The sequence below is a fragment of the Aptenodytes patagonicus genome, unplaced genomic scaffold (genome assembly GCF_965638725.1).
Source record: "Aptenodytes patagonicus unplaced genomic scaffold, bAptPat1.pri.cur scaffold_43, whole genome shotgun sequence".
Classification (NCBI taxonomy): domain Eukaryota; kingdom Metazoa; phylum Chordata; class Aves; order Sphenisciformes; family Spheniscidae; genus Aptenodytes; species Aptenodytes patagonicus.
The window spans coordinates 970542-986315 of NW_027472001.1; the positions used below are offsets into that span (position 1 = coordinate 970542).

General features: G+C 45.5%; 1 protein-coding gene across 2 annotated transcripts in view; it reads right to left on the reverse strand.

The window, feature by feature from the left end:
* PKNOX2 (PBX/knotted 1 homeobox 2) overlaps positions 1-15774 on the reverse strand; it is a 57107-nt gene that overhangs the window by 22976 nt on the left and 18357 nt on the right. For both annotated transcript variants that reach the window (XM_076363492.1, XM_076363491.1), the window contains exons 2-4: positions 12988-13139; positions 12566-12651; positions 3849-3957 (exon numbers count right to left, since the gene is read on the reverse strand). In XM_076363492.1, coding sequence (XP_076219607.1) covers positions 3849-3932 — 84 coding nt within the window. In that variant the 5' untranslated portion in view covers positions 3933-3957; positions 12566-12651; positions 12988-13139. The remainder of the gene's footprint in view (positions 1-3848; positions 3958-12565; positions 12652-12987; positions 13140-15774) is intronic.

Genomic DNA, 15774 nt, shown 5'->3' on the forward strand with positions numbered 1-15774 from the left:
TGCCTGACATTTTGCTGCCGATACAGCGCCTTTTTTTTTTTTTTTTTTTTTTTTTTTAATCTCCTTTATTGTTCATAACTCCAAAGTTTGGCTCCTGCACCTGTAAATTCACCCGGCGCTGTTTAATTTCTAACTCTCCCAACCCAGAGTCTGATTTCCGTCCCTCTTCTCTTCCCCGGTGCTAAATAAATTAGTGAAAATTTGGGGTTCGCTTCCCATTCCTATCCCAGCAGTTTGGATTTCTCTCCCCCCCCCCCCCCATTTTCTATCTAAACCCAAAATGCAAGCAGATTTTGGGATGCTCCAGCCATGCCACTGAGTATCTCCCCATCCTCTTTCTCTTTTTCCCTTTTTTTCTCCCTATTATCTCCCTTGAAAATTATTTTTTTGGGGGGGGAACATGATGCCCTCCCCCCTTTTTTCCATTTTTTTTTTCCCCTCGTCACACTCATTTACCAGGATGCCGAAGCCCTTTTCGCATCCTGCCCCGAAATCCTGCCAAGTTGGCTGTTTCCAGCCAAGTCTGCAACTAATTGGGCTATTACCCAAAAAAAAGCCTCCTCTGCGGCTGTTTCGAAGCCATTACCTCACCTTGGACTAAAGAAAATAATAAAAAATAAATAAAAATAATCCCAAGTCGGCGGAAAAAGAGGCGAGAGGATGCTCGGATGCGAGTATTTGCGCCCCGACGGGGATGCTGGGCAGGGAGGAAGGCAAAAATGCAGCCAAAAATGGCTTTATGGGGAGCAGGTGGGGATGGGAAAGGGGGAAAGAGGCAGCAGGTTTCTGGCTCAGGAGCACGAGCGTCTCGGCAGTGGGAAAAGGGGGGGGAAACGGTCTGGATTTGGGTATGAAAGTCGCAGGTGTTGGAAAAAAATGCAGGGGGGGATTTTTTTTTTAAATATTTTTTTTTTCCCCAGAAAATGGCCGAAAACAGTTGCAGGAGGGGGAAAAAAAAATCTAAAAAGAAAAAGGAAAAAAAAAAAAAAGGTAAAAAAAAGTACAAAAAATTACGTTAAAAAATGTAAAAAAAAAGTTTAAAAGGTTAAAAAATATGTAAAATAAATGTAAAATTATGTAAAAATGTCAAAAAATATGTTAAAAATATGTTTTAAAATATGTCAAAAATGTAAAAAAATAAAAAATTGAAAAAAGTTTTGAAAAAAGTTTAAAAAATTGTAAAAAAACAAAAAAAAGTCAAACAATCCCCATGTTTTTGCAAGACTCCTGGTTAAAGCAGAGATTTCTGAGGTGCCGCTTGCTCGACGATTATATTCCTTTTTATATTATATTTCTGGTTTTTTTCATTTCTTTGGGAAGAAAATCCTTTGCCGGAGTTAGCGGCTGCTCACCAGGCAACGTGGGGGCTTCCCGCAGGTTTAAATGTGATAATCCCTCTTGCTTTAGGTTTTTTTTTGAAGACCATGGCCAAATATGTCAACTCTGGAGAGCAACCACAGTGAAGGTCTTCAGGGCAAGAAAATCTCCTGAATCAGCAATATTTACCCTATTCCTTAGCGTTTCCCAGTGAAATTTCTTGCTGCCATCACACGTGCTGAAAACAGTGGTTCTGAGCCCAAAAACATGCTGAGGACATCAGGAGTTGGGGGGGTTTCATTGATCCTGCTTAAAAATCAATATCTCCACCCAATTTTTAATCTGAGACTTTTTTTTAAAATATTTTTATAATTAAAAATTTATATTTTTATAATTTTCCAATTTTGTCCCTGATGTAACCACTTAAAAAGCACTTTTTGGGGGGGGCAAAGCTGCTTTTATCGCTTTCTGTGCTGAAAATGCTGAAAAATCAACATATCCACCCAATTTTAATAATTTTTAAAAATATATTTATATAATAAGTAAATAAATAGATAAAATTTTGTATTTTTTTATTTTTCCATTTTTGTCCCTGATGTAACCACCTAAAAAACACTTGGGGGGGGTGGGGGGGGCAAAGCTGCTTTCATCGCTTTTGGTGCTGAAAACGCCTATTTTTGAAACAACCTCTTTTTGCTAACTTTGACGATGAAATGGCTGAAGACTTTCTTTAAATTTATTATGGAAAACATATGGACTTTTATGCAGACTCTAATTTTCAACAGGTAATGTCGCTCGGCGAGCGCGATCACGCTCGGTACAAATGATGCTCCGTATCACACCCCTTTAGCAGAACCAGGTGATTATTAAAGCATTTTTTTTCCTCCAAAAGGCAGCTTTTCCAATCATTTCTGCTTCATTTTTGCACATTTCCGACAGTAAGGGTGATCGCTTGCACAGCCTCTGCAGTAAAATATTAATGCAGAGCTCCCCCAAACCCCTTTTCTAGCACTTTTCTCCCCAAAATGGTCCCCTTGATGATGAGTAGCTGGTTGTAGCTCTAATAATTGATTTTTTTTTATTTATCACTGCCCCTCCCCATCTCTTCCCTGTCTTTGGGGAGAGGAATTTGCTTTTCCAAGCCTTAAAAATCCCAAATTTTCAGGTGAAAAGCTCACAGCAGTCACAGCGTTGAGTCAAAAAAAAGCAACTCTTGGCTGCAGCTTTTCCTCCAAACCCACTAAACTGAAGGAAAAATGCTTGAGCAACCCCCTCGATAGGGACAAAAAGGAGGGTTTGGGTCAACGATGCCCCTGAGGGTCCCCAAAATTCAGTGTATTAAAATGGGGGGCAGATAAGGGACAGGGACGGGGCAGGTAGGGGGGACGTCTCCGTAGGATGCTGCGGAAAATCTCAGCTATTTTAAAAGTCCCTTAAATTGCCCATTAGGACTAAAACGGCGTCGCGGCTCCCCGCTGCGTAAGCGAGAAAGGCGACATGTTTCGACGTGGGGGAAAAAAAAAAAAATTGGGAAAAAAACCCCTCTCGGAGCAGAGCAGTGAAGCGAGCAAATGATGACACAGAAGTTGAAGGAGCCATAAAAACCCCACCGAGGTGTCGTTTGCAAGAAGTGACCTTTTCCCACCGAAGGAGACGAGTGGAAAGGAGACCCGGGTGGCTTCAGGGGGGGTGTAAAAGTCAATTTATTTATTTTGGCTTGCAGAGAACAGGCCTGATTTTTTTTTTTTTTTCCTGGGATTTCCTGAGATTTTTCTGCTTTTGCAGCCGAGATATTCAGCAAATGGGGGAAAAACTCAAAATTTCCCACATGAACCCCCCCAAAAAACCTGCTCTGAACGTGGAGACGGTTCAGCGCTCAATCTGGATCATCCCCATTCAGTCATTGTAGCCGGGAAAGTGGAAACGTGATGTGGATTGGCCCCCCCCCCAAAAATCTCGGGATGGGCTGCAAGGTGCGGGACCGTCTGCGAAATCCAACCTCAACCCCCAGGTCCAGCCCATTGGGGTGCTCCAGTAGAGTTTCTCTTGGACAAACTCCTCTTCTTATAATAACTCCGTAACGATGCTCGGAAAAGTTATTCGACCCCTTAGAGCAACATTGTAGATGAAGTCTTTTTTTCCCCCCGCCACGGGTTGCCAAAAAACACCGTAAAAATAAATCAAAAGGCCATTCCTGCAGCTAAACCTGTCCCGGTTTAGCCAGACGTTTCATCTTTCCAGCTTATTAACCTGCTGGCTGCAAACGCGCCACTCTGTCGGCTTTCCAAGAATACCCCGTGACCCCAAAATAAGCCAGAAAGGGGGAAAAAAAACCCCATACTTTGACCCAAAACCCTTCAGTCCTGCAGATTGTGTCAAGAGGGGTTTTAATTTTTGCCAGTCTCTGAAATGAACATTTTGGGGTGAACTACTTTGTAATGGTCATTATTTAGGAAGGCAGGGTAATTAATGCAGGAGTTGGGAGTCACGAGGTGTCTGGAAGGAGCCCATGGGTGCTGGGGGACACTCACCTGCGGGGTGTCTTGGTAGGGAGGAGGGGGCACCGTCTGGGTGGCCATCATCGTCAGAGCCGGTGCCGGGGAGACATGGTGCATCCTGGGTGGGAGTCACATCGAGAACCTGCGGGCGGAAGAAATGCTGATGGATTAAGGGGGATCTCCCCCCAAAAAATCCCACAGAAAGAAAAAAAAAAAGGGGGACAGAAAGGAGAGGGGACGTTCTTCACACAAGCACCCTGGCACAGCGCTCCACAACTCAGTCCCTGGAAGAAACCCAAGATGGTTTGGTGACCCTTATCATAATTTGATGATTATTTGAGATTTGTGATTTCGGATAAAGAATGCATCGGGGCAAAGTGAAGAGGGTCACTGGCAAGGAGATCTTCCCTGGAGAGCAGCCAGGCAAGGGCAGAGCTCTTGGAGATGATGGCTGCCATCGGTGAACTTCATTATGAACCCTGGTGCACCCAGGGCATTTTCTTTCCACCCCTTACGCCTATAACCACAGTACCTAAATGGGGATTTCCATCCCCTTTCCAGTTATTCCTACATTTTGGAAGCAGGAAGACAAGTCATAAATGCAAAACTTTCCATTTTCTGAAATTATACACTTAAAAAAAAACCCCAATGGTGTGTCTCTCTGCCTTTGGCCACCATGGAGTCACATCCTAAAGCACTGCATGCTCGAACCAGAAGGGACATTGCATGTATCCGATGTTGAGTTGACCGACATAGTTGACTCCTCCATTGAGTTGACCAACCCAGTTGACTCCTATGCTGCACTGACCAACCCAGTTGACTCCTCCATTGAGTTGACCGACCCCATGGTGATTGAATGCACAGAAATGAGGAAAGAGGGTTCAAACCCTTGCTTGATTTCAACCAGGGAGCAAACCCTGATTTTGCACATCCCATACGGACTTCTTTGAACCCAGGGAGGCAGTCTGAGACATGCCACCCTCAACCTCCCTTGAAGTTGCTCTGCTTTCTGTAAATGCATAGTTATTTGGGGGGAAAACAGACTTTTTTTTTTTTGGTATCTTCAGGTCCCAAGGAGATGGGGAAAAAAGAGGAGCACCAGGAAGAGGCAAATTTGTAGAGGAGCTCTTGGCTGGATGCTGTCCCCAAGGATAGACCTGGTGGCAGATGTAACCAAAAAGCAATTCCTGGCCCCAAAATGCCTCCTCTCCTCTCACTGCAGCTGTGTGGTCGCTTCAGAAGAAAAGCCAATAATCTTGCTTAAATCCTCAAAAAAATCCCTGTCCTGAGTCCTCTCGGAGGCTCTGAGCCCTGTATTGAGCCAACTCACAAAGCCACCTGGCAAAGTCTCCCCAGAGCCTCCAAAAGTGCATTTCTCTCTGCAGGGACTCATTTTTGTAAGAGATTACATCTCTTGAAGGGTTTGCCCCGTTGCGATGCCCATCGTTGCATTGGGTTCCCTGTTGGCTTCTCATCTGGAGAGGACCTGCCGCGCTGTCCCGTGGAAAGCAGAACTGCAAAAAGTTATGCACAGTCCTCTGATATAGTGAAGGCACCTGCCAAAAAATAGCACCAGCGTTGGTTTTGCCATGAAATGGTGACATGCAGGAAGAAACGCTCTCACACAAGGCAGAGGAGCAGGGATACCGATGAGCTCATTAAAAACCGAGGCACATTCGGGGTCTTTGGATCAGTCTCCACAGTTTTTGGGGGAAGATCCTCAATATTCTGGTCTTGTCCATGAGGTCGACAGTTGTTTGGGGGAAGATTCACAATATTCTGGTCTTCTCCATGAGGCTTCGGGCTTTACAGGCACCACCAGGCACCAAGAGAACAAATGCACTGAGCCCACGTGGAAAGCCAAGTGCTGTCTGCATGGGATGAGCGTCAACCACTCTGACTATTTTGCATGAATAAATTAATTTATTTTTTTCACTTTGCACTAGTATGGATGACCCGTGAATTGAGTATTAAGAGAGCACACCCAAAATCCCGTGCATTGGTAAGGCAGACTGGGATCCTTGCATGGCACAGACCTCTTGCAGCGAGAAGGATATTGCATTTATGGGATTAAAACGATGCTTTTCATCTTTTTTCCCCAACAGCAAAATAGCGGGAGGCAAAACTATTTGCTCCTGAGTGAACTGGCGGCTTAAAATCTTCGGTGCCCGATGTCAAAACTCGGCTCGCGGCTGCAGGCACCTCCTCGAGGGGTAACACCAAGGGGAAATCTCCCCACCAGAAATAGCTGCAGCTGGAGAAAAGCAGAATTCAGCACCGTGACAGTCTAGACATCTCGGTGGGAAGCTAAAAAAAATGCAAGATTGCTATTTTGGCAAAAAAAACCCCCGCTTGGCATCTATTGTTCATGCCAGGAGCAAACCTACCCCTAGCGCACGGCGATTTATTGTGGGGTGCAAGCTTTTCGGCCAAATATATTCCCAGAAGGTGGCAGTCCGGAGCCCAATTTAATTGCCAAATATCATCTAACCTGCTAAAATCAAGCCATTCATTAAGGCTTTATGGGCGTTGATTTGTTTGGAGAATAGGACTTACAGCCAAATGTAAAAAAAAAAAAAAAAAAAAAAAAAAAAGGATAAAAATGAGAGACAGCTGTTGCCGATAGCGGTATATTTATCTTGGGGGAAAGAAATGCACTCAGGCGCCGTAAATATCCGGGGAAGCGCCTGGCGCCCGCGGGAAAAGCGGGTGTTTCACGCGGGAGCCCCCGGCCATGAATCTTGGGATAACGGTGCAAAGCTGTCAGCCCCGTGGATTTATCGGCAGCCAAACACAGGGAAGGGTCGAAAGCTGCTATTCTATGCATTAATCCTTTCTTATTTTTTATATTTTTTATTTTATGCGTTAATCCTCTTTCCCCCCCCCCCCCCCCACCTCTTAAATCAATTTAGCTGCGTGAGCTCTTGACCACAGGCATCCAGATGACGAAAGGAGCAGAGCATCGTCAAACCCCTGCCCGACCCCTTGCAGATCAGCTCGAGGCAATGACCAAATCTTGGGCGAAGAGTGAATTTTGGGGGACTGGGGGTTGAGGAAGGCAGGAATTGCAGCCAACTCCCGGGGCATTTGCACAGAGGAAAGAAATGGCGAGCAATAAAACCCATAAAGGCTCTTTCATTTCCGGAAGCAGCAGTACTTTAGGTTTTGGCAGCGACCTGAGATCAAAGTATCCTAAATTTCCTTATGAAATAAAATTATTTCAGCTATCGCTGAAATATTGCCATTAACTTGGAAATGTATTTCCCAAAGAGCTTGCGTCTGCCTAAAGGAGTCGCAGATTTATAAGCTGCTTTTTTGCCAGCAATATATTACGTCCTCTTTCAAATAAAAATAATTAAAGACTAAGTTGAGAAGTTGATTTTTTTTTTTCAGCGTGGTCACTGATGCCTTAAAACATTTAAAAAATCGAAGTATTGCAGACAGTTGTCCACCACCAGCCAGGTGAATATGACCTCCCTGATTAATAAAACAGACGTAAAACCATATTAGAAGTAGAGCTGGGTGCAAAAAAAAAAAAAAAAATCACATTGTTGGACTCCACGTTATCGTTTTCAGCGGATAATGTTAATATTAGCTTTGCAAGGTGCAACTCTTGTTTCCAAATCAATGGGAAAATGGGGATCGTTTTTTCTAGCTCATTCAGCAGCTTCTCCCCCACAGCAAAACATGCAATTGATAACGGAGGATTCAATGTGAGAAATCAGAAAATCAGCTTTTCAGGCATTTCCTCTTCTCTACCCAAAGTTTCAATATTATTAGAGATACTTGAGGATGTGTTTCCAGCCACGGGAAGGTATTTTTCTGTATTAAGGGAAGATTGCCTTTTCTAAAGGGTAAATTTTTTTATATTTTTTTTTAAGATTTGCAATGACGCCGCGTTAGTCACACTCCCTCCGCAGCAGGCTGCAAGTTTTTTATGCCACCGTCTTCACGGAGGGCTTGTGCACGCTGAAGTTTATGATATATGCATTCATTATACGCATATATCTAAGTTAAAATGAAGAAATATAGCTGAGGGGGAAGGGAGAGGCACCTCCAGAGGACGATACATCTCGCTTTAAACTGCCAGCGAGGACAGGTTCACCCTCGGTGGGTGATGCCGACTCTCCACTGGCCATAAAGTGAATCGAGAGCTACCCTCTCGCTCTTGAACCTCTCATTTCTATCTGCCAACCTTCACCCTTTTTGCTTGTTTTTACCAAAATTCACCCGTTGCCCTGAAAGATGAACACCAGGTTTTCAGAAGCTATTAAAGGAACCCCCTTATGCCACCCTGAGCTCATGAAAAATAAACCGAATGCTATTAAATGGTCGAAAATGGAGAAGAATCTCATTTTTCAAGACATCACCCATTCTTGGTCATTCTTCACATTCAAGGTTGCTTCCAAGCGGGTTCGCGTGATGCCTCATCTGAGGATATCAGGAGCGTTTGTGCAAGAAATACCACTGCGCCACCAAATATTTTTAATTTTTTTAGGAATATTTGGCAGCCAAATTTCCTCTATCCAAACCCAGGAGGGTTTTTGCACTGGGGGCATCCTTTGCTCTCGGCCAAGACGCTGGTTCCCTAAATGCTGGCCTTCGTACCCCTGCCAGTATCCAGTTATCAAGTTATTTCCCAATAAAAAAGGACAAATTGAGTCTGTGCTTCTGCTACAACCGCGGGCTAAAGCAGATGGAGATCTGATTTTTCTGCAGGATAAATCCCAGACTATAGAGCAAACCCCTTTTCTATTTTTCTCCTAAAAAAGCTCTTCATCAATGTATAAGCACTGGGGTAAAAGGGAGAGGGAAACGCCATGTCGGACAATGCCAAAAAGCTCTTGCCAAGCACCGGTTTGGTTTGTCACTGGATGGGACATCTCCCCTGGGTGAGGGGGAAAACAGCATTTATTTATTTAATATTTGCAAATCCACCTCCCAACTCCAGCTCCATAGACAGGGGGGGAGCTTCTACAGTGAATTTCCGATGAGAACAACAATTACCACTAAATATTTCTCTCCTCTCTGAAGATACCCATCCCTACAAGGCTCCAGGGATATCTCTGCAACATAAACATGAGAATAAAACCTGCAAGAGCCAGTCAGAGCTTTAGTAGACAAGGTTAATGTACCTTGAACGGCAGCATTAAACAACTTTGTTCTTTTTTTTTTTAAGTGGAGAGCTGAGATACCTACATACATTTTAAAGTGTTATTTTTATAGAGGGAGACCATTAAAGCACCTTCCAAAACAAACTGGCACAGGGAAACATCAAAGAGACTTCTTCAAAGTAACCTGAAAATACTTGCATTTTGTGCCACCCAGCCCCCAGCCCAGCAAAAGTTCCCAAAAGAGCAAATTGTGAATTTTTTCGGAGGGCAAATCGAAAAGCTTTGAAGTGAAACGTAGCTGAGGAACCCCAAAAATGCTCAAACTTCCTCTTGCCGGACACGAATTGTCCAGGAAAAGTTTCTGATTGCCTTGAGAGTGCTTGGGAAAAAATAGGAAGTGGATTAATTTTCCAACAGTTCTTTGCTGCGAGCAATTAACTGTGAATAATTTATGATCAAAATCTTGCCCGACGCTTTCAAACCTTGCCTTGCACACTTTGTTTTCCATCGCAACCTGCTAATCCCATGAGAGAGGAATCGCTGAGCACCCACATTTCCATCATGCAAACACCAAATCCCAATCCCACGCCAGTCCTGCAATGGGAAGGTCCCATCCCCGAGGTCTCAGCCAGGTTCAGAGGAGCTTCTTGGAGGACAAAGAAGACGACGGGAATAAAGGCGATGAATTTTGGAGAGGTGGGCTGGAAGAAGAGGCTTAAGTATGGGTCTGAGATGAACCATGGGAAAATGGGAGATGTGTGGGGTTTTGTGCTGCTTCTGTGCCACCAGCAAAGCTGACGTCAGAGCTGTTGCTTCGTGGATGGGCAGCCGAGAAGGAACGCGCTCAAAAACAGTCTTGCTCAGCAAAAATGTAACCATCAGCCACATTTTTCCATCCCAAACTGACAACTGCAGCCCTTCACCAAGTTCTCAGCCAGCACAAGTACTGCAAAGTGCAAATCAGACCAACGCCGGTGCAACCACAACGTAGACGCATGCCAACGATTCCAGCAAAGATCCCACCCACAAACTATGCCATGACTTTTTGCAACTGTCGCTGCAGCCCATGAACGCCCCATGAGCAACGATGCAATTTTTAATAATGCCTTTTTGGGATGTTTATTCTGCAGATCAAAGCCCGCAGGCTTCATGCAAATCTCCCAACACCCGCACAAGTAATTGTGCCGAGTAAACACGAATGGAAATCTGCTTTTTGCTGGGCTTGCAGAAATTGGGCTAAAACCAGCAGACCTAACCCAACTGGAGAAACACGGGCGAGACGTGCACGGGAGCGTGCAAAGATTTCCCCACCCATGGGAAAGCCCCGAAAACAGAGCAATGCCGCAGCACACCTAATAAAACTCCCTCCTCCCTTAAATCTGCCTCGTTTCTTGCTATATCCTGCTAACACGCTTGCAAATTTTCCCTTCGGGAGAGGGAAAGAAATCCCTCTGGAGCCGGCTGTTTTCCTCTTTCCCATATGGCAGATAAATCAGAGCTCCCGACTCGCCGAGTTTCCGCTTCACATCCCTCTCTTGCAGCTCTCTGGCTTCTCCAGGTCTTACCTCCCCCCCCCCCCCGAATTTCCTTTTAAAATGCAAAATTCCCAATAAGAAATGACTCTACAAACCAGAAGATAAAAATAAGGTTTTCCTTGAGGCATGCCAGGCTTCCCGGTATCGGCAGAGAGTTGTCCCCGTCCAAGCCCTGAGCCAAGGCACCAAAGATTGCGATGTGAGCCGCCAGATTAATTGCCTCAATTTAAACATCTTTCGTTTGCCCATTCAAAAGCAATTTTTTTGCCATATTTCCAGCCTCAATGACAAAAGAGGGGTTTGAGATGTGATGTGGCGATTTATACAAGCTGCAGCTAGCTAGGGAGTTACAAATAGTTTTGAACTCCTTTAATTACACTTTATTACACTGTCTTCTCCATTCACTCTGAATGGTAGACCCTAAGAGATGTTCAGCCTGGTCTGAACTCAACACAGTGAGGAAATTGGGGACAAAAAAGGACTGGAAAGTGTTTACGGTGTGAGACAGATGTGCCAAATGTTTTTGCAACTTTTTTCTGCACAGTGACAAAAGGTACAACCTGGCCTCGGAGGTGCATCTCTGTGGACGTACGGGCTTCAGGAGGAGGAAACCTGAAATGGTTTTGTGCCCGGAAAATGGGGGGACCCACGTACAAGGTGGAAAAGGCCAAGGGAACCGAGTTATTTCTCAGAAGACTTCTTCAGGATAGGCCATTTCTATCATTAACCACTTAGAGCAATGCCAGCTGTTCCAGAAGGTGATTTGGTGGACGCGTCTTTCCATGCCTTTAGTGGGATGTGTCTGGACCACGTTGGCACAGTTTGCTGAATAGGTTGGGTTTGGTCTTGATGGAGATGCTTCTCAGGCCAGGTTGCACTTGTGTCCTCCACGGACTCAGTTTCCTCCAAGGGGAACAGCCCAATGTGCCCAAAGTACATCGCAGGGCACCGAGCCCTCCCATGCAAGCTCCGGGCAGCTCACATCAAAATCCTGATTGGAAAGAGGGCATCAAGGCAGGGAGGATCTCCCCAAAAAGAGGTCCTTGTGGCGACCCCCAAGTCCCCACAAACCCACCACAGAAGTCATTTCAAAGTGAACCCAACCTGTACCTTTATTAGAAAGGGGGCAAAACCGGACTAATAAGAAATTCAGCTGCTTCATCACATCCTTAATCCTGGGGTTTTTTTGGCCAAGGGAAGGTCACCGGCAAGAATCAGGGCTGAAAGGGCAGCCTGGGGGAAATAATCCTGCCATTATTGGCTGCTGTTTATTAAAAGGGACTTTCAGAGGAGGCAAGACTCAAAAGAAAAGACTCAAAGAAAAGGTGCTCTGCTGCGCCATGGGCCGAATGAAGCTTTTGGGTTTTCCCCTGAGGTGCCCCCACCCTAAATATCACTGGTTTAGGAAGAAATCAGGCACTTTTTCAGGATATTTGTACAAATTGAAGGCAGCACCTCCATTTGCAGTGACCAAAGATTTCTCTTTGCTCTTTTACGAGGAAAGTTGCAGCCAACGGGGTTTTATTTATTTTGTCACCTGCCGGGTGCCTACAGTTTTGGCACAGATCAAGCACATTTGTCACTCTGTCAAGCCCTAATTTTAGCGATCAGGGTTGACTAAAGGACTGCGAGACCCTTGGTTTCATGAACATCTTATTTTAAGCTCCACGTTTCAGTTATTTTTAGTTGGTGACCATTTCTCCACATCCTACTGATGTGCCAAAATTTTGCAGTGATAACAGCCCATATTTCAGGGTATTTTTACAAAAACATGTCTGTGTTTTCCTCCAGGTTGGCTATGGCTTGTAGGGCTCTTAACAACATGTTATCAACACTTGAGCTTTAAATCAAGACTCTCTGCACAGCCCGATTTCTAAAAAACAAAAGAAAACACAGCAAAAAAGTGTGTTTTTGCTAAACACACAGCTCACTGCATTTAGGGAAGGGGTGATATAATTTGGGTGTACCAGAAAAGAGCAGAAATTCCCCCAAATAAAGCCCCACCGAGGTCATGACTCACCACATCCCACTCAATTAATATATATAATTACACCATTAATATATATAATTGCCTAATTAATATAAAGCAAAGCAGCCTTACCGTTTGGGGGGTGCTCGGGGAGCCGCTGCCCTGCAAGCGTCCTCCCGCCGCCCCGAAAACAAGATTTTCTGGGTAGGGATCACAACCTGGGAAAGCAAAGGATGAAATATTTGAATATTGAGAGAAAATGGTGAAACGAGAAGGCGAAATATTAAGCAGGGGATGAAGCTTTCTGCACTAGGGAAGGTCTTTCGGCGGCGTCAGCAAAGCCGTGGTGGGCAAGTCCGCTCTTAATGCACTTTTTTTTGCAGGATAGTGGGGAAAATAGGAGGAATCAAGGAAAAGTTAGGTGGGAATATCCCCTTGGAGGTGAAAGCAGGGCTCATGGCTGAGCTAGATCAGACCCCCCGGGTTTTGCCCGGGCAGGGTTGAACATCCCCAAGGAAGGACAAAGAACAAATCAGATTTTTTAGAGGTCGAACCGAGATGTGTCCAGAAAACGAAGGCGTGCTCGTTGCCGGTCTATCCGCAAAGGATGAGGGGCGACGCAGTCCCGTCCCGTCCTTTTCGGCTCCTGGAGGGTGGCGAATCCCCGGCACGGGATCTCACTGAGGGTTAGCGGTACAATCCGGGTCTGAAAAGGAGAAAAAAGGGAAAAAGCAATGAAACCGCACCGCCGTTGGCCGTGCCCCCATTTCGCGCTGGCTGTCGCCATCCCCCTGGTTAATTATAATCTTCACTTGAGTGTAAATGTGCTTTTACACTCTGGCTCAGAGGGCGCAAACTAGGGAAGAGCCATTAACTCAAAAACAGGGGAGCTCCCAGCTGTTATTCAATAAGCAAAAGTCCACACAGGTGTTAGAGATGATGCTGCATCTACCAAGGATCTGGCCCTTACGGGTGCTGAGGTTGGGATTTCTAGTCCCACCTAAGCAGATCCAGTGGAAAAATGAAGATGGGCTGAGCAAGGAGCAGCACAGCCACGGGGGTGTTTCGAGTTTGACTGCAAAAAAAGGAATAAAAGAGATAAAATTCCCCAGATCTCTGAATATACACCATCTCTGGCGAGCCCCTCAGATCTCCAATATATGTCTGATAAATGTCCTGCGATATACATCACCTCCAGATATTACCTCTATGTTAGGTGATAAACGTGACCCGAGATCTCCGATATATGTCTGATATATCTACCTTGATATATATCACCTGGTAGAGAGCTCCTCAGATCTCCAATATTTGTCTGATATATGTCCCTTGATACACATAATCTCTGTCGAGCTCCCCAGATCTTCAGTATACATCTGATATATCTATCCTGATATAAATCACCTCTAGAGAGCTCCTTGCCAATATACATCTGACATACACATCTCTGATATATGTCACCTGACTGGAGCTCCTCAAACGTCCATTATATATCTGATACATCTAGCATGATGTACATCACCTCTAGGGAGCTCCTCAGATCTCCGATATATATCTGATACCTGTCCCTTGATACACATCACCTCTAGAGAGCTCCTCAGATCTTCAGTATACATCTGATATATCTACTTTGATATACATAACCTGGTACAGAGCTTCTCAGATTGCTGATATATGTCTAGTGTATATACATATATACACACCTTGATCTGCTGAGCTGCTCAGATTCGAATGTACATCTGATATATGCACCTCTAAATACGCGCCACCTCCAGAGAGCTCCTCAGATCCCCAAGGCACATCTGATATATCTACCATGATTCACACCACCTCCAGAGAGCTCCTCAGACCTCCGAGGCACACCTGGGGGATGCGTTTCTGCTATACGTCACCTGCAGAGAGCTATGCCTTGCGTGGTGAGGCCCTACGGGAGATCCATGAGAACTGTTTGCCCTGGTTTTAATTCCATCCCAAACCCCTTGCAGTAACAACACTCGCATTTTTGTGCCCTCACAGCCTGTATCCATCATCGCAGCCAGGAGTATGGGTCCAAAAGGCAGAGGTATAGGGGGAAGCTTGCATAGGAAGTGCCATTTCTGGAAACCTGGACATCACCAAGGCCATTGCCCGAGGAGAGATATGGAAGCAACTGGGTGATTTCAGGGCAAAACGAGGCAGAAACCCCCAAACACGGAAAACTTGGTGAAAGGGGTGAAAGGTCAAGATGCCCCTTGACTTCTCGGGCAAGCGTAGGTCCTGCTGAGAGGTTTAGAGACCTAATCTGGGCTACGCTAAATGCTCAGAAGGGGCTTGAGTCCAAAACTCTTCCACCGCAACAGCAGCTGAAATATCACTAAGGATATTTATGATCAAGAACAAAAAAACCCTACGGGCTTGTGCCTTGGAGGAGCATGCATGGGCTGATGCCAAATACACATCGAGGACCCGGGACTTGATCTGCATTGGATTTCTCCTGACAACGCTATGAAAAGCTCACGTTTTGCAGCAATCCGTCGTCCCTATAAAGACTTTTTTCCCTCCTGCGGGAGAGACTTTTGTCATCTGGGCTCACCGTGTGAACAAAACATGAGGACTGGAGGAAAAGGAGCAGATAAATAAGGCTCTGGCAGTGCTAAAAGAGCTCTGGTAGACTGATTTTCATCCTTGGAGTGGATCAGGGCTGAGGTCTTGGCTGCTGCATGCATGTGGGACAAAAATAGGGGCTTGTGCAGCTCCTGCACAAAAGATGCCATTTTTGTCCCCATCGTGAAGAGCACCAAGAGCCAACCCCACCAGGGACATTTCCCTGAACACCCTTGCAGAGGGAGATAAGTCTTTTTGAGCCGGCGCACGCTTTTAGTGACTTCAAAAGGCGTCCTTTGAAGTTCAGCGGAGGCCTTTGAAGTCCTCCCGACGCAAAAGGGAACGGAGGAAACGCCTCCTTCAAGATGCTCCACCGCGGGCGATGCAAACCAGCAAGATACATGGTGTCCTGGGCACTCCAGGTTGCATGGAGCAGCTGCCAGAGGGTCATAAATGAGACAACATTAATGACAAGCCGTGAATCCCCCAAAATGCCCTAATCAATCCCCAAAAACGCCCTAAATCCTGATCTGCTCGACCTGAATAACATCCAACGGCGGAGATGGGAACCCAGCATCCCGGGACCTCAGCCCGTACCCAGGTTGCAAAAAGCCAAGGCCATCCCCGTTAATAAAGATTTAATTAAGTGTAAGGGAATGCTAATAAAGCTGACGTTTAGCAAAACAAAATCCAGAATTTTTGCAAAAAGTCTAGGATTTTAAAGCAAGAAGGCTTTTCCCAGCGTGTCACCTTGTTTCCAA